At 28.5% G+C, this 20,148-nt stretch overlaps 2 protein-coding genes across 2 annotated transcripts; one reads left to right on the top strand and one right to left on the bottom strand.

Moving 5' to 3' along the window:
* Positions 1-12,399: 12,399 nt before the first annotated feature.
* On the top strand, positions 12,400-16,893 carry LOC114174184 (transcription factor TGA2.2-like). The gene is made up of 11 exons (XM_028058973.1): positions 12,400-12,647; positions 12,797-12,900; positions 13,141-13,211; positions 13,331-13,534; positions 14,188-14,265; positions 14,361-14,420; positions 14,744-14,821; positions 14,906-14,957; positions 15,409-15,680; positions 15,781-16,026; positions 16,455-16,893. Exons 1-11 carry the CDS (start codon positions 12,574-12,576, stop codon positions 16,599-16,601), a joined length of 1,386 nt encoding a protein of 461 aa, XP_027914774.1. The 5' UTR covers positions 12,400-12,573; the 3' UTR covers positions 16,602-16,893.
* Positions 16,894-17,191: 298 nt separating this feature from the next.
* Positions 17,192-18,278, bottom strand: LOC114174143. The gene is made up of 2 exons (XM_028058914.1): positions 17,714-18,278; positions 17,192-17,598 (listed from the first exon to the last, which is right to left on the bottom strand). The coding sequence occupies exons 1-2, from the start codon at positions 18,111-18,113 to the stop codon at positions 17,546-17,548; spliced, it is 453 nt and encodes a 150-aa protein (XP_027914715.1). The 5' UTR covers positions 18,114-18,278; the 3' UTR covers positions 17,192-17,545.
* Between the last annotated feature and the right edge of the window lie 1,870 nt (positions 18,279-20,148).

Below are 20,148 nucleotides of genomic sequence, written 5' to 3'. Positions count from 1 at the left end.
GAGCATATATGTTTTTTATTCATTTAGAACTCAAAACTAACAAGGTTTCAGGTTTTGTGAAACCAAACGCTAACATCATCAATGTATTAGCATATGCATAACCCACAAAAATAAAAACAAAGGTAGTCTTAGGGGAATATATGAGGCTTTGCTAACATGGTATTAAAACGATCTACAATAGTTATTAAATTTACATCCAAGAGAGATGAACAAAAGAGCATCAACAAATCATCGATATCAAACAATGTCTTTAAAACAAAAGGAATAAAAAGTTATCTATAGAATGTTTTGAGTAAGAAAAATACAATCGTATTGCTAACCTCCGCGACTCCGAATAGCCTTGCTCCCTCACCAAATCCGTCGTAGTGACAGCTACAGGAAGGGTGGAGGGACGAAAGGAGTGGTGAGGACAGTGGGGGTAGGGGACAACACCACTTGTCAAGATATGGCAACATCGCTTGTCACATAAAGAAAAAGTAATGTTATGATTTGAATGCCTCATCACTATTAGAAAATGATTACTCAAATAATACTAATAATAATAAAAATATGAGATAACATAATAATTATTAGAGCAATAATAATAATAATGATATATATATATATATATATAACAATGAATATTAATCAGAGATCAACAATTATAATAACAATAATAAATAAAAAGTAAACAAGGAAAGGAGTAGAAATATCCTGGGTTGAGGCACGCATAGCGCTATCCTTAGAGAGAAAATGCCCCTACTGCACAGGGCTAAACAAATATACCAATACACAATCATATGTGTTTCTTATAATATGTGTTTCTCTCCCAAGATACAATAACCCGTCAGATCGATCGAGTGCAACGAAGGATCTCTGAACCTTAACACCATTGTCTTAAAGATAATATAGAAAATAAAAGAAGAACACTTTTTAGAGAACTCTAGTGTTTATTGTTTCTGTTGTTGTTGTGTTGTCTCTTTCCCCGTGCACCTAGGTGGTATTTATAGGTAGCAAAAGGAGACAAAGGAGTAAATAGTAATAAGAATATAGCCGTTAGCTATAAAACACATTAACCCATAAATTAAAGGTATATAAAATCATGAGTAACAGTAGAATTTTTATTTTAATTATTTATTTTTTAAATTATATTAAAATATTTCCAACAATCCCCTATATAATTTAAAAAAAAAACAAAAATATATTATCTTTTAAAACAAAATATTGTAGTTCAGTGTAAGGAACCTTTTGGCTTGACCCTTACACCTAGTGCTTATAAACTTCCACTCGAAAAAATGCAGAGACTTAATTACCTTGAGATACATCCCCTGTGACCGGGTTTTAGTAAATAACACATACAATATCGGTGTTCATTATAGGTTCTAATCAGTAGGTGCACGTTACGACCTTGTGCGTGTATCTTGTTTCATGAGTGTCACTTAGAGACTTGCCCATGTCTCATAATGGCGGCCCCACCATCACACTCATTAGGTAAACCCTCAAATGGTGGTTTGTGACTCACCCCTACAATTAATTGTCATTGGATTTATTAAGAGGTATTTTATAAAATAATGCACATGCCTCAACCATTGGGTTTATTAAGAGATATTTTATAAAATAAGCATAATAATGCACATACCTCAACCTTATTATTGTCACAATTTATAGTACACCTCACCATAGGAATAAAACATAAAATTTAATCAAATTATTTGGTGTACTTTAGTTAACAACAACTTCGTTGTTACCCATTGAACTACATTCCATGGGATTGCCATTCATGTGGAGATGGGTGTCCATTGTTGTAACTAATTTATGGGCTATAATCTCATTCCCCTCGACGACTCAAATTCTTGTTGTTGATGCATCAATCCTTTGATAAGCAGATCTGCAATATTTCTTTTTTACCTGACAAAGTCAAGAGAGATAACCATGAGTAATTAAGTTTCTAATACATTTGTCTCTCATTCTTATATGTCAATTTTTCATAAACATTTTTACTAAAAACTTTAAAATATAATAATTTAATTGTCAGGATGCATCGGAAAAAGGATTAATTTATGCTTGTATAGTAGATCATGACAACAACTTTTTAACATATTTCCATGATAGGACACCTTCATCCAAGGTTAAAATTTAACAATTTTAACTATAACCATAACCAATAATTGATATTGTGCCACTAGAATCAATATCCAATTGACATTAAAATATCATTCAATCATCTCAAGAAATTGGACATATTGTCATAACTAGAAAAAATAAAAATAATATTACACTAGATGGCAAAATAGTGAGGTATATATTTATTTACTTTATAATATATAATCAAGATTTTTTTTATTAACAGGTATGTTAACCATTGCAAGACACCCCCACACTTTGAAATATTTTAAATGTAGTTCTTTTTTCATTAATAACTCATAACAAGTTTTATCACTATTTTGTGTTCAAAATATGGTAAGCTGAATATAAAGTTTCATCCCATATGATTTTATAGGCAAAGACAAGCTAGACTTGTAGAATAACATTTACCATATTAGAACATTTTTTGTTTCTTTCTTTCACTGCACCATTATATTAACACCATACACTATATAAAGATGTTACTTAATGAATAATACCATGAGTCTCACACAAAAAACACTCATTTATAAAGATATGTATCATCACTTCTCTATTTAATTAATTTTGTACCTGAAAATTTTATAATTTGAATGGTCTCTAACCAAAATTTCTCAACAATTATAATAATAGCATGTCATAAATCACAACTTAACATTTTGTAATAATAAAAGAAAACTTATAAATATTTTATTACAAGATAAAAGGTACTTAACTCAAATAAATAATCACAAATATATCATTTACCAACCAAAACACATGTCTATAAATAATAATCTTATTGAACTCAAGAAACACTTCATAACTATGTTGAGCAGCAAGGAAGTTTCTAAATTCAGAAACATGAAACACATTTAAAAAAAAAATCTAGAAGACAAGTTTGATTTTTACTTTATCCTTTCAATTTATCATATGAAGATTTCTTCTTTTATCAGCATTTACATGATCTTAAACATGATATCAATTAAAATAATTCATTTTAATTTCATGTCATAAACAATAATTTTGAATTCATAAATTTGATAAATATTATATTTATTATCAATCATTTCTTTTCACATAAATATCAAGCTAATTTTTTTTTCCTTTGCAAATGCAAAGTTTAGTCCAAGTGTTTTCCATAATTAGTATTAATATGACAAATTAGTATTATTAGTATTATTAGTCTAAGTAGTTTTAATATGACAAATTATTTCATAATTATTTTCATACAAAACACTTAAAATATATACATGATATAGAACATCTTTATCAATGGTAAGAATACAAAATATTAAAGCATAAATTAATATAACAACAAAACATTAGCTATAGACATCACAAAAAATTATTCAATGAGTGGAAATTTCATTTATCCATAATTTCATTTATTGTTACCAATAGAAATAGAAACAATTATACATATATATTTTTAGACTTAGTTGAAACTGATTTAATTATAATCATAAGAAACACATTAGTTCATAAAAATGTGTTTACAATCTTCAGCTCTATATTGTTTTAGAAAAGAATGCAGACGAGTAATCAAAAATAGAAATAACAAGATAAGCTTTTCTCTCTAAGAATGTTAGAAAATGATTACTCAAATAATACTAATAATAATAAAAATATGAGATAACATAATAATAATTATTAGAACAATAATAATGATATATATATATATATATATATATATATATATATATATATATATTAATCATAGATCAACGATTATAATAACAATAATAAATAAAAAATAAACAAGGAAAGGAGTAAAAATATCCTGGGTTGAGGTATGCATAGCGCTATCCTTAGAGAGAAAACGCCCCTACTGCACAGGGCTAAACAAATATATCAATACACAATCATATGTGTATCTTATCATATGTGTTTCTCTCCCAAGATACAACAACCCGTCAGATCGATCGAGTACAGCGAAGGATATCTGAACCTTATAAACACCCACTGTCTTAAAGATAATATAGAAAAGAAAAGAAGAAAAGAAGAACACTTTTTATAGAACTCTAGTGTTTATTGTTTCTGTTGTTGTTGTGTTGTCTCTTTCCCTGTGCATCTAGGTGGTATTTATAGGCAGCAAAAGGAGACAAAGGAGTAAATAGTAATAAGAATATAGCCATTAGCCATAAAACACATTAACCCATAAATTAAAGGTATATAAAATCATGAGTAACAGTAGAATTTTTATTTTAATTATTTATTTTTTAAATTATATTAAAATATTTCCAACAACCACTACCCTAACTCGCCTTTTATAGGGGAAACCCTTAGCAGAAATCCAATTTTATTTTCTTCTAGATGCAAGGGAAAATTCACAAAGAAAACCGCGTTGAGATATAGCTATATATTAATGGGACAAATTCAAATAATACACATATTTTTAACAACTAAATATTTAAGGAATTTGTTTATAATCTTCTTAATTACTTAATTATTTACTAAATTTCACATTTCCTATCATAATCCCTAAATTATTGCCTTTTCATTTTTAAAATTCCTCATTTGTGCCCAAACAATACTCTCAGCTCGCCCAACTTCCACTCTTTGCAACTCATTTTGTCCAATGAGACCTCAACCTCGCCCAACGCCTTCCTTTGCAACTTCTCTCACTGAACCAGTGTGAACCTCGCGTAACAAAAACTTAAAACTTGAGCTTTTCGGAATTTAATACCATTAGCGCCCAACAGTATCTGAAACAATAAAGACCCTGATGCTTATTGGATTTTATATCATTTGGTGGGAAACACCAAGGTGGTCGAGCCTAATGATGCTACGCAATGTCATTATTTATTGACTTCCATGTGATTAGGAATGAAAAAAATATTCATGTCCGTGGATATCTACAGATAAAATCTGCGATGGATAGTTGGTACCCAGAGGTATTTATTACACGCGAGTAGCGGGTATTTTAATATCAATTTATAAACAGGTTAGGTACGAGTATTATACTATTTGTACACACGAATAATCGTTACTTGTAAAAGATTAAAATTAAAATTTAATTCATGTTTTTAAGTTAAATTTAATTTAATTAAAAGTTAATTTATATTTTATTAGATTAAATTTAATAAAAATTAAAATTTAATTTATATTTAATTTAATGTTTTTAAATTTTATTTAAATTTTATTTTAAAAATTTAAAAATTTATTTTCGAAATATTTACGGGCATCCACAGGTACCCAAGAGTTTTAAAATACATGCGAGTATTTTTTAAAATACATGCGTGTCAAGTTGTGGTTAGACATTATCCTTATCTGATCCAATTAGTTGTCTTCCCTACATGTGATTTATTATATCTACATTATCCTTAAAATATTTGTTTAATCTTGTTTATTTATTTTCTTAATTGTTATAATTTCCTAGTATCTTAAGGCCACTAATTCAAAGAATATTGTGATTGTTCTATACTCTCAGAATATTGAGAATGTACTTCACAATATTAATATGTTTGATATAACTTAATCAATTGATTAAAAGATAGATATAGTTTGTTTATCAAACGAACTAATATAAAATCACTCTCTCCATTTGCTTCGCTTGATATGTTTGCACTAGAAGTAAAGGAGACACATTGTATAAACACCCCATAACAAAAGATTCATTTTAAACAAGTAAACAAGAAAAATAGTAAAGTTAGATATGATTACTATCATTAGACGAAAATATCAATAATTAATAGTTTTGAATTCTTACTATGTTACTCCTATTAAAAAAAAAACTTAGTAAATATAAGACATATGATGTAATCAGAATTTTAAAATTGATTGGTTATTGAATTGGCGAAGGACACTACTTCAAGATATTTCAACATTATTTTACACTATCATTTTTTTTTTTTCAATTTAACCCACCTGTTTTGATCAGGTTATCAAAATAGCTATTTAGTGTTGAAAAACAGGTAATACAAACTTGTTTTAGCTTGATCAATGAAAAATGACATGAAAGTCTTTAGCTCTCACAGAATTGACCCAATAAAGAGCTGATCTACTAAAAAAGTATTTGTTTTATAAAATTAATGATTTAACAAAAGAACAAAAATAACTTAATTTATATTTCACTTAAACATTACTTTTAAATTAGTGTTAGAAAAATCAAGTACATAAAAATAAATTAACAACAATAACATATATTTCTTTGAAGAAAAAACAAATCTCAGATAAAGTATATTTATATTTTTTGAAATAAAGAAAAGAGTAAAACTCTGTAGCCTCTAGCCAAAGATGGTGGATTGCGTTGATCACGAATAGGCAGGGAAAGGAAACAAAAGAATTGGAATGCGTAATGCGAATAGAGACAAAGAAAAGACAGAGATGAGAGTAGGAATGTGTCATAACGCATTCCAATTTGGGCCTCACCTAGTCTACGTTCTACGCAGGCTTAGCTTCCAACACTCATCCACTGTTTTCTTCTCTGTTCTGTTTTCCTCTGTATTACTCTGTTTCTGACACACACTCTGCAACTACACTCTGTTTTTCTTCAAAGAAAGAGCACCCCAAATACACACTTCTCCGAGAAAGAAAGAAAGAGGTTCCTTTCAAGCAAAACTTTTCGTGGCTCACCCGTTGGCCTATTCTCCAACTTCATGCATGCTACCCATACCTTCTTTTTTGCATCCGCTCCCTCTAATGTGACTCGATGGTCACGAGGAATGAACCAAACAAAACGGTCATGTGCACAAGTTTTAATAAAACTGGACCCGACCCACAAGGCTACGTTGGACTTGTTTTTTTTTTTTTTTCTTCACCATAATATTAAATGATCCTCTGTTGAAAAAAGGTCTGCGCTTCGCTTCTGTTTGATCGGTTTCGAATCTAATATGACAAATTGATTACCATATCAATTTAATATTTCAAAACTCATATATGGTTATTTGATTTATTGGATTAGTTAAATATAGTTAGTTAAGTTGTAGGTTAATTCGGGTGAGTGCTTCAGATGATGGCTTGAAATTACCATTTTGTTTTTCAACATTTACTCTTATTTTGAGCAAATAAAATAAATAATGAATTTTTAATAAAAAAATTGTCATATGTGATTTTAGTAATGATTGTTAGACGTGTGAGAGATTACAGCAGATTTGAAGTTTTATTGATTTTAGCTCTGCAATGCATAGGTTAAAGAAATGGTTTGGCCGGTAGTTATTTAAAAAATTCATGCACATACTGTTTCAGATTTATTGGTGTTTAAGTTTTTTTAATATAAATACCAGGTAGAGAAGGTTTTGGTTTTAAAGAAATTATTTAGCATTTCCGGGAGACTAATTAGTGAATATTGATGGAGCAATGGGTAGATATTTTGAACTAGTTGTATATTGTATATGCTCATATTTTTAGAAGAATAATGTCAGCACGTTTTTTGTGTTTTGTAAGGGTTTATGCTGATTTTATGTGAGTAATTTATGTTTGGAACATGTTTGGAGTGTGAGAATTAGGAGGGTTTGGTTAAAATGTAATTCATCTTTTGTCAAGTTTTTTTAATAATTGTGTCGTAGCATTTTATGAAAATATGGTGTGGATATTTACATATTAGTAGAAAAATTCATATTTTTTCATGAAAGAAATAATTGTGTATAAGTTAGTTAAATTGGGGTTGAAAAATAGTGATTGATACAAGATTTTATGTTTTATTTATATGTATTAGTTTGGATTTTTTCTTTCATAATAGATACATATGCTTGTGTTCAGTAAAGTGTAGTTTTTTTTTTTTGTAACAATATGATACAATATACAATTGAAATGTCAACTCACAGTGTTAAAATATAAATTATATTAGAAGAAAAATCATCTATATAAATAACTTTGCTATATTGGCTTCTTGATACGTCTTCTACTTTTTCTAAGACCACAACTTCTTAAAATGACCTAGAAAGCAAAATAATATTGAGGTGTAATGAAATTTGCTACTATCATGATAATATGTTGATAGCAACTCAATTAGTATACAATTTGTCTTGTACGCAGTGGCGGAACTTGCTCGATATTTATGGAGTGCCAAAATATACTTAAAATTTATATATTTAATTTATATATTTAATTATGGATCCGTAAGATTATTTAACTTAATAATAATTGAATCAATACTAAAATTTTTAGTTATATTTTGTTTTTAATGTAAATAATCATATCGTCAGCAAAAAAATTCATCTTCTGTTTTATTTTGCAGTCTTATTTTGATAATTTTCATTGTAGAAAATTATCTTTCTGATATAGTTGTAGAAATAAGAAGAATTAAAATAAGATGAGACGGATTAAAAAATCAATTAAGTAGATGTAATTGACTTTTTATTTTTGTCAAAGATTGATTTTTTCTATTTTCTTCCTCACAGTAGCTTCCATTTTATCACTTTTAAATAATTAATTTATTCTTTTATTTCTTCATCAATATACTTATGTTTTAAAAAAATACTAAAGGATAATTTATCATAATCTAAATAAAAATTGTGATATGTAATTAATAAAAGAAAAATATATGATAATCAAGTCACAATTAAAAACCAGTTATTAAAAAACACTTAGTGCATTGTTTTTTCTTCGATATTTATAAAAATGAATATACCAAATGCTCGTGAGATAACAAATAATATTAATTATTAAACTAATATTTCACTATCAATTGAGAAAAAAAGAATTACTTTTCTCTTCAATAATAGAAGAAAGCATACAAAAATGAGAGCACAAAATAATGAATTTGTGTTCAACTTTCTTTTTTTCTTCATAAACAAAAGAAAACAAAGCAAGTAAAAGTCTAAAGTGGATACAATATGTGAGAAACTCAAAAAACAGTGAGAGAGAAAATAAAAAATATCTTAATAAATTTATTTATTTTTTATTAAATTTAATTTCATGCTTTATTATTTATTAGCATTAAATGTTATATTTTATAAAATAAATAAAAAGATACCTATTTTAATTCTTATCAATTCCCAATATATACTTTTATTATTTAAAAAATTCCAAAACATTAAATTTCTTATACATAATTTAAAAAATTAAAAACAAAAAAAATTTCATATAACATAAATAAAAAAAAATCAAAAACGTTGGGGGGCCACGACTCCCCCTGTCCCTTCCTTGGTCCGCCTCTGGTTGTAGGAGTTGGACGAAGGAAAAAAATTCATGGAATCCACTAGTTTTTGGAAGTATGAGGAAAAACTTAAAGAAATGTTGTTCTTTGTTATAAGCTAATGTAAAGATCATAGTTAGCCTCCAAAAATTGTTTCATAATAAAAAAACCGATCAACGTTGATGGATATTGTGGTAAGAACATATAGCATCTTCTAAATACCACATGCAAATTAAAAAAAAAAAAAAAGAGTGAGAACTACTAGTCTAAATTCAAACATATAGAGAGAAGGAGAGAATGATAATAATAGATAAATAAAATATTTATAATGAATAAAAAATAAGATAAGAAGTTTAAGATGAAAAATAAGAAACACATTTTTATATTGGATGGATTCTATAAGAAATTCATTTCGAGTTTAATTCAAGGAATCTTAAATGAAATTTCTAGTATATTTTAAAATTATTCGATTACACGATACATCTTAAAATATTCAAGAAAAAAATTTAAAATAATAGTGTTTCTTAAGGATGTGTCTAACATGGGTTTTTGTATTTCTAAGCATGATTATTATGTTAGGTTGACCATTGTGTTTTAAGATCGGAATAAATAAATAAATAAATAAATATTTATTTAATAAATATGAAGGAGGAAATTTCTAAATTAATTAATATGGAGAGAAAAAACAAGGAATCTTATTTGTTCAAATAGTTGAGAGTACTTAATTATATGAAATGTGTATGACATTATGACATTGTGGTAATTAATTATATGAAATGTGTATGATATTATTATTATTTTACTTTATTTATTTTATTTTATTATTATTTTATTATTATTGTTATTATCATCATTGTTTTGTATTATTGATGATTTTATTATCATTATTATTTTTAATTATATTATTTTATTATTATTATTTTATTTATTAATATTACTGTTTTATTATTATTGTTTTATTTTATTTTATTATTATTTTTATTTTTAAAATTTTGTTTTATTACTATTAATATTATTATTATTATTTATATTATTATTATTATTATTACTATTTTTATTTTTATTATTTTTATTATTATTATGATTTTCATTTTATTTTGTTTTATAATTATCTTTATTATTATTATTATTATTATTTTACTATTATTTTATTATTATTTTTATTATTATCATTCTTTTATTTTATTTATGATTTTATTATTATTGTTTTTTTTATTTTTATTTTTATTTTATTATTATTATTTTATCTTATTATTTTATCTTATAAGTATTATTGTTTTACTATTATTGTTTATTTTATTTTATTATTATTTTAACCATCAAAATATGATATATTTTGTGGTAATTTTTAACCTTACAAAATGATATATTTTATGGTGGTTATTAACCGTAAAAAGTGATTGTTTTGTGACAGTTTTTAACTGTAAAAGACCATATATTTTGTGACGATTTTTAACCGTAAAAAATAATATATTTGGTGGGACTCATTTGATTGGATTGTTTAGCATCTATAAAGGATTAAAGACTAATTTTAACCACTAATTTCAATTAAAACTTACATAATACCAATTTGGAAAATTCTAGTTAAAACAAATGGTTTTAGTCTAAAATACATTCCAAGAAAATTAAGATTAGATGTTCTAAATGTGAATAAAAATGTAATCATCATGGACCACCACTGAAAAATGAGTAGGTTTTTAAGTAAAACTTATTAAACAAGATAAACGCACAAAGTTATAATGCATAACCACAACTTTTAACATTGATATCAAATGTAATTTAGATAAAGAAGATGCTCAAAACAATTAAATTTTTACACTTTCATGGTAGAAGTTCATGTGTGCCAGATATAAGACAAAAATCTATAAGGTTCCTTAAGCTATAATACAATATTTTGTGTTTTAAAAAAACTAATATATTCTACAAAAATTTAGCTTTTTTTTTTAAGTATATGGGGATTTTTGAAAATATTAGCATAACTAAAAAATTAATTTTAATCTTACTGTTAGTGCTACTTTTATAGGTAGATATTGCTTTCTTGAATGTTTTGAACAATACTTTTACGAGTGAATGAGTAATCATTATAAAATATATCCAATATGTATTTTATTTTACCAATAAATACAATATATCCAAACAAGAAAAATACAACAATAAACACAACAACTCTTATAAAATTTCAATTTCTTGTTCTATATTATATTTTTAAACTGTTGGTTTTCTTATGGTTTAAAGATTTTTCGATAATGATAAACTCTTGTATATTGCAAAAGAAGCAATTATTATTTTGTTTTGTTCTATGTTGAATGTGTTTTCTCTCTAAAAAACATCCATTTACTTCAATTAAGACCTTTTCTAATCTCTTCTTCACCAATAATTTTTTTCTTATATCGTTATTTATTATAATTATTTGACTTGATAATTTCATTGTTGTTTATGTTTTACATGCTAACATTTGATGTGTCTTAACAATTCATTCGAACTTCACTACATAGCACCTTATCTTGCACCCAAAGCTTCATTCTATGTAAAATTATAAAAAAAAAAAGTTTGAATTGATATACGTGTCTAATTAAGAACAAGCTGGAGTGAAAAGAGAAAAAAAAGAAAGTAGGAAGAGATACAAATAAAAATAGTGAGAGGTATTTTTTTTTTTTTTTTACCTTTAGATAAAAAAGTTGAATTTTTTAATATGAAGTTTAAGCTTTTTTACTCCAGTTATTTTAAGCCGTAGTGGAGTAAACGATCTGAGTTAGAAGTTATGCCCTCCAAATTCGAATCTGACCACTTTCTGATACGAATTCACACATCACTGTTCACTGTTATTCTCTTTTGTTAAGAAAAGCAGTGTTTAGGTGAGTGTGTCTAGTAGCTTTAACCACTCTTTTTTTACGTTTCTAAATTCTAATGTCCCTTTGGTGAGTGGCCAAACTTCTTCTTAGGAATAATCACACACCTTTATTACATGAAATACACAGCACAGCACAATATCACGTAGGTAGGAACTATATAGGACTAGGAATAAAAAGCATGAAGGAGACGTCTAATGGGGAAGAGATTGAGATGGTCATTGAACAGTGTGAAACTGTGCCTCAGAGAGAGGCATTGAAAAAATAAAATCCCAAGTCAGATAGCAATAATAATGACTAATAAACACCCTACTACTATACCATATAACCAATAAAAATATATAATAAAACAAAAACTACTTACATACCTACATGCCATCCTCTTCTTATAGAGACACCAACATTTTCTCACTTCTCATCTCACACAACCTTCTTCTTTGTTCCCATAACAATCTTCTGTTATCTCAACACAACAACCTATTCTGATAATGATGATGACGATGATGTTTGCGTGACGAGAGAAACAAAATAGCATTTTTGTTCTGGTCGGTCCCTTGTTTGATGAAAAATATGCAAGGCTTCAAGACAGCACCACCAAGTTCACAACTCTACTGCCACTCTTCCTTTTTGCTTCGGTGTGTAGTAGCTTTTGCCACCCTTTTGTTCATTTGTTTCTTTTTGTTGTTCTTCTTGTATCTCTTTGTGTTCAATGAACTTGTGCCGTTTTGGTGTTGGCAAGTTTCTGTCTGTGCTGATGAAACAGAGCATCTCTGTTTTGAAACAGGGGAAACGACGGCAACCGAAACCCCACCACCGGGTTCTGTGATCTTGGGGACCTTCACCATTCCTCTGCCGTTTTTCATCAAGATGGTGTTGATTTAGGCTCAAGTAACCTACTCTCATTGTATTTGGTTGCACCGTATGAACAAAATGAATATGGCTTTAGTGTTGTTTTACGAAAATAGTTCTTGTTTTCTGCAACTCTAAATAAAAAGTCTTTTTTTTTTTTTTTTTTAAAATAAAAAACAAGAAGTAGTTGCTTCCAAACACATGTTAACCGTAAATTTAAGAAGTAGTAACTTTTATGTGTGAGTTTGTCTGTAATTTGGATTTTGTATTGTTCTGCAGGTTCTATGTTTAGTGTGAAGTCAAGCAATGTTGTTGGTGGAAGTAACATGCAATATGGAACATTGAGCACGGTGGCTTTTCTTCTTCTTCTTACCTTTTCGCTTTGCTGTTGAAACATTGTAGATGGGTTTTATTCTGTGAGGGTCGTGTTTGATTGAAATTTTGGGTTGGAAATGTTGTTTTTGTGTAGAATGTTGGGTCTTCGGAGATTGGTTCAGGTGGGGGAGGGTGCATGGATACAGGGCTGCAACTGATGTACCACAAAGGAGTGGCTATGCAAACTTTGCCTTTGGGGAATGGTCATGTTGACAATTGGGCTGATTCGGGCATAGCAGATAATAGCCAACAAACTGATGATACTTCCACAGATATTGATACTGATGATAGAATCCAAGTAAGTATAAAGTCTCTTTCTCAATCATGTAATCATTTTCTTTGGTATATAACTCTATTTGACTATTTGATTTGCATTTTCTTTTGGTTTGTATGAAGGATGCTTAAGACAATCATTTTAGAGTATTTTAGAGAATTTTGTCCATACTTGGTTTAAACTTGTTATCCGTAGGAATTCTGGTTTTAGTTCTATCAAGATTTCACTCATTTCTAGTTCCTACAGAACAAGGATGTGGCTTTAGTCCTCGCTGGAGACTAAAAATATCCCCCCTCTTAAGGACTAGAAGCATGAGACTATATATTCAAAATTCAAAATTAGTGATAATTTCAATACCAAAAGCCTGGTTAATACTTCTACAGTTCTACTGGAACAGAATAACTGTGTCTGCAGAATTTCCTTTAGGCCCAATCACCAATTGAGTTGAAAACATAAGGTTTTCTTTTATATACATGTTGGATCAAGTGCTTATGCATTCTAAAACAGTTTTGGGAAACAAGAAATTTATGCTTTCCATGAATTAGAGAAAGTGTGCTTGTCTGCATGTGTGAGGCTATTAAGCAGGTGAATAGGAGTATATTTCTACCAGATTTATGTTTTGGATTAATAACTGAATCTTGATGATGTGTTATTGTGTTTTGTGGACCATGTGTTAGTGCAATAGAGGTAAGAATGGCTCACGTATGGTTATGCAGTCCAAGGATCAGACAAAGATCAAACCTGAAGATCAGAAGGTTTTGTGTTTGATTACAACTTGATTACAACTTGGTTAGCTACTAAGTTGTGTTTCATTACTAATGCTTTATATATTTGGGTGCCATTTTTCTAGACCCTTCGTAGACTAGCTCAGAATCGAGAGGCTGCAAAGAAGAGTCGGTTAAGGAAAAAGGTAATTGCTTCAAAGTTTTACACTGGATTGTTCACATTTTAAACTTTGACTTGTAGAAAACTATAATTGAGATCCTTTTGTTAAGTTAATTGACTTGATAACCCTTTTTCATACGTATGTTATCTATATGATTGATGAAGAGACTACTATATTCAATGACTAGTTTTTATAAATTTACAAGTTTTGGTATACTATGATAGAATTGTGTAAGTTAAGTGTACAAATAGCAAAATCACATACTTGTGTAAAAATTATGTAAGTTTCAATTTAGTTAGGTTCAAGATTTGAGCAGTCATTCACTTATAGGTTTTGGTTTTAAATAGGCATATGTACAGCAATTGGAGAACAGCCGAGTCAAGCTTGTTCAATTAGAGCAAGAACTTCAACGAGCACGTCAGCAGGTGTAAGAAGTATTGGATTTCTGGTTGATGTTTGTTGCACAGATAATTTGATTTTTTTTTCTAACTTGGTTTGTTTCATTGCAGGGTATATTTATTGCCACTGAAGGGAATCAGGGTCATTTGGCTGTTGGAAATGGTACCTACAAAAAGAAACATTTCTTGCACACTATTTCCTGCAGTAACCAAAACATAATGCTTATATTGCTTTCCTTGCATTCTCTTGAAATTTAAGTTTGGTAGACAAATGGTGTATAGAGTATAATTCACTTGTTACCTACTAATCTCCTGTATTCATTTATGATAATATGTCGTTTAAAAGTACTTGTAATCCAAAGTGAAGAAACAGCTTAATATACAGCATTGTTTTGGAGTAGTTTAATGCATAGAAATACTTGCAGCTGAATAAATACTGTATTGAGGTTATGGCCAGAAGATCAAAGATTGCTTCTAGTTGTTGACACAAGATTTCATGAGCATGGAGTTGAGGTTCATATGGTGCATGCTGTGTGATATATTAAAGTGCAATCTGTTGAAGTTTACTTTATCATAGAAGGACTGTGATTGATGATATTTGATTGAACATGCAGGTGCCTTAGCATTTGACTTGGAATATGCTCACTGGGTTGAAGAACACCAACGTTTGCTCAATGATCTAAGATTGGCTGTGAATTCTCAAATGAGTGATGATGAGTTACACATCCTTGTTGAAGGTGTGAGGGCACATTATAATGAGTTATTTAGGTTAAAGAGAATAGGAGCAAAGGCTGATATATTTCACATACTTAGTGGAATGTGGAAAACTCCAGTGGAAACACGTTTTATGTGGCTTGGTGGATTCCGTTCATCTGAACTGCTAAAGGTGATTCACCAATTTAGCTTTTTCATTTCATTTGTGCTCACTTGTGTTAGTGTCTAAATTTTTTCTGGTTCAATTCCTTTGGTTGTCTTTTGGGATTCAGATCATCAAGAACCACCTTGAGCCTTTGACAGAGCAGCAATTGTTGGGAATTTGTAATTTGCAACAATCTTCTCTTCAGTCTGAGGATGCTTTAGATAAAGGCATGGAAGCATTGCATCAATATCTTGTGGAAACACTTTCCTCCACCTCCCTTGGACCCAATGGTAATGGAAATGTTGCTGATTATATGGACCAAATGGCTCTTGCAATGGCCAAGCTTGGTGAACTAGAAGGTCTCCTTCAGCAGGTATGAAAAACTAACTTTATTGAGCTAAATTTGATTAGAATTTCAAACCCATCTTAGAAGTTTTTTCTACTCGTCCTTCTACTGCTTACTAAATGAAAAATATTGTTTGGTTAGAAATTTTTAAGATATTAAATGGACTTCCATTTTCATTTACTAGTTCTTTTGTGAATGGATTATCTCATGTGGAAACCTTTTATCTTGTTTCATAATTATTCACTAGTTTAAATAAGGCTTCATGTATTTGGAAGAGGAAAATTTGAGAAAGGAGTCTTAGAATGTGCTACATATCACAGTACATGTTTAGTTGAAAATTTTCTCTCATTTCCTTCTATCAGAAAAAAGAAAAAAAATTCAGCACCACCATCAACATGATCAGATTCATAAGTTTATACAAACAGCAGTGTTCTGAGTATGTTTTATGTTCTTAGGCTGATCTCTTGAAGCAACATTATCTTCAACAATTGCAACGAATTTTGACGGTACGCCAAACTGCAAGAGCACTCCTTGTCCAAAATGATTTCATTTCAAGACTAAGAGCACTTAGTTCATTATGGTTGGCACGCCCTAAAGAATAAGGACTCACATTAGTATCTATCACCATATGTTGCCTTCAAACTAAATGGCATTGTCTGTTCTAAATATGAACAAAGTCAAGAGTTGCTGCCACTTTCAAATATAGTGTTGATAATAAATCCATTATACTGTGAAGAAACCTTTGTTATTGTGAAGAAACCTTGTCACTGGTAGCCATGTTTATGTTCTGTTCTATCACCTTGGATGTTCTGTATATTAGTAGGCATATTTATGTGGTCATTATTGTACAAGGGTTACATCTAAAAGCTGAGACTGGTGTAAATGCATATCAGTATCAACCTCACCCTTTCACCAACAATCGTACTATTGCATAAAAGCATGAATTTTCTTTGAACAAAGCATAAAAACATGGTAACGTGATAATCGGAAGATAAGCCTCAGTATTTTCCCTTTTCTTTTTCTATTAAACATTCACATGAAGTTCTGATAAATAAAATTAAATGTTTTTCCATCTTTAATTGTAAATATCATTAATCAACACTATTTTTTTATTATGATAATAATCCATGTAGCACGGATATTGACACGGACATAAGATACAATACAAACACGAATCCTTTGACACATGTAGTTTTCAAAATGTAAAATACATGAACACGAATCTATATGCTATATTATTATGTATTTACATACCCAAAATCATTTCTAAACAAGATTAGTCAAATCTAATAATTTACACACATTATTGACTAATACAAATATGAAAAAACAACTTCACACATGTATGTATATCCTAGATGGTTTGTGATAAATTATTTACATAGCTGTCTCAGATTTGTGATGTAAAATAAATATTCTGCACCTGCTTCCCCTCTGTACTTGTGATTGATGATACTCCAGATTATTCAAATGGGCTGAGTTATGATGAACAAGGTAGAATCTTCTACTTTCACTAGACACAAACTTAGAAAGAATAGTAGTTTCTTCAATACTTATTTGCCACTGGTTTATATATTCGCTTTCTGCCATTCATTGTTCCTGGAAAATTTATAGAAAAAGTACAAACATAACATGAGCTATAGTTAACTATCTTTTTCTATTGGTTTGGACTAAAATCAGAGTTGAAAGATTGAAATAGACAAGGAATCTGTACCTGGTCTCTGATATTTTTTACCAGTCACAACTCGGGGAATGAACACCCCAGTACCTCTTCCACTCTTCCAAAAATTCACAGGCAAAGGAGATGAACTCGAACTTTGTGCTTCCCATGAACAAGAGTATTTTGCAAGTGGTGGTGGCCTTGTTGAACCACCAACACAAGCTTCATTGAAAGGTTGTTTTTCAGCTGATAAATCTTCATCTTCTGATGTCAATTGCAGAATCTGCCTCCTAATCTCAGCATAGAAAGTATCATCATCAAACTGTGCCTCCATAAATAGGGTTTGAGTTTGTAAGAATATACATGAAAAATTGAACTTGGGGATTAAACAAACGTAGGAATTGAGGCTCATATATATAGACGAAAGAATCACATAAAACATAGAAATACACATTTGTTTGTTGACAATGTTTTGTTTTGGGTCCAAGAAAGCAGGATTGTACAAAATTCATTTCAAATAGTGTCTAAATTGGGAGAATAAGCACTATTTAAATATGTGAATAAGTCTCGTATGCCTTAAGTGCTTTGAATTTTAAGTTGCAATCATTTAACACATGAGCCAAATTAAATGTATGAGCATTTTAGAAGGTATTTGGAGGTTACTTTAATAATGGCACAATGTAATGTAATGGTTATTCATCTTCAAATATAAACATAAACCATACTTGTAGCTCTGGGAACCATGTATTATATAATATAATATTCGGAATGTGTTATTTCTTAACATTGACTTGGTTTGTGCTTTACGAAGTGGCTAAACAAGAGTATCAAATTGGTGGTGGATCACCACTCACGTAGCATGACTAATTAACTAGCATTTAAAGGGTCAAACTTATTCTATATTTTGAATGATTCTGGCATAATCTTTGTAAAGGTTAAAGAATTTGATTGAAATGTAGGGATATGTTTTACATTGTTGTTTAATCATGGATTATCATGTTTCATAAAACTATTAATTTGTGTAATAATGAGTTTAAAAGTTATGTCAGATTATTTCTAATCACTAAGAGCCCAAAAATAGTGTAATTCTTTTAAATAATCTAAAAGTTGAATAAAGGCAACGATATTCGTATACTATTCAGAATTATCAAATAAAAAATATTAGGTGGGTCGATTTACTGGATTAAATTGTTGCACCTTGAATTATAGTTGTTAAAACTGGTTAATTTAATTTGTTAAACTCGGTTTACATTGACTCGCGTTATAAATCAGTTGCTCCAACTCCAATCATTAGATGTGTAATTTACAAAAAAAAAAAAAAATAGCCTGGTTTAACTCTCCACAATGTAATAGATTAATCGAGTCAAATCACTGATAATTATTTTTGAAATAAAATACAAAAATAACTTTTTTATTTATTTAGCATAACATAATACATGAAATTAAGACTCAATGATTAAGTAGTGAAATTTTTATATAAGATATCATGGATAATGACTTAAAAGTATATTAACTTATTCTTCACTACTAGCAAACTTTAAGTTTTCAAGGTTTTAATATTAATTCCAAAATTTCAAGTTATTCACACAAGAACTAATATATTAAAGAACTAAAATTTTAATTCAGCATTGTTTTTGTAATTAAGTGATTTTTTGTTAGATAGATTGATAGATTAATCCATGAGGAGTTAAAAAAGTTATATATAAGTGCGTTTGTATCTACCTAACTTTTACGGATAAAAATATATATATTTAAATATAAAGTAATATTTCCTAATATGTGTGTATTTGATTATAGGATTTGGAGAGAATGATAAGGACAAATCCCAAACTCACCCATCTGATGTGTTCAAATTGAAGACTTACCATTCATTTGATTGATAATCTTAACATATAGGTTTTATTAGGTTCAATAGCTTTTTTATCATTTTATTAAAATATTTTTTTTATTTCATTCTTTTTTAAATATCTTTCATATATATATTGTTAATTTTGTTTTCAAATTAACTTTAACTAATAATGTATTTTTTTTATATCATAGGTTATTGTTGGAACGATTTTATCACGAGAGAAAAATCATATTAACTCGTTATTTAAAAAATAAAACTAAATTAAAATTATTTAGAAAAATAAGACAAAACGAAAAAAAAAATCACCATCATAGTAAAAAGAACATTAATGTTGTGTTGGATTGAGAGATGAATTTGGACGAGAATATGAAGTTGTTTTGAGTAAGGGAGTGTGATTTGGATGGATTTAAAATGAAAGTTTATAAAAGTTTGTCTATGATGTGATTAGAATAAAAGATTAAAAAATATTTTATTTGATAAATTTAGATGATTACAATTTTAACTCTGAGAATAAATATGATATAAAGTTAAAGATAAGCAGTGAAAATTATGTTAAATAATTTGTGAATTGTTATTTAAAATTTAAAATATTAATTTAGAATAATATTTAGTTAATGTAATAATTTATAAAGTTTTTTTA

This window comes from Vigna unguiculata, chromosome 2 (assembly GCF_004118075.2).
Source record: "Vigna unguiculata cultivar IT97K-499-35 chromosome 2, ASM411807v1, whole genome shotgun sequence".
NCBI lineage: Eukaryota > Viridiplantae > Streptophyta > Magnoliopsida > Fabales > Fabaceae > Vigna > Vigna unguiculata.
Note: the sequence above shows the minus strand (reverse complement) of the source record. Positions and strands in the feature narration are given on the sequence as shown.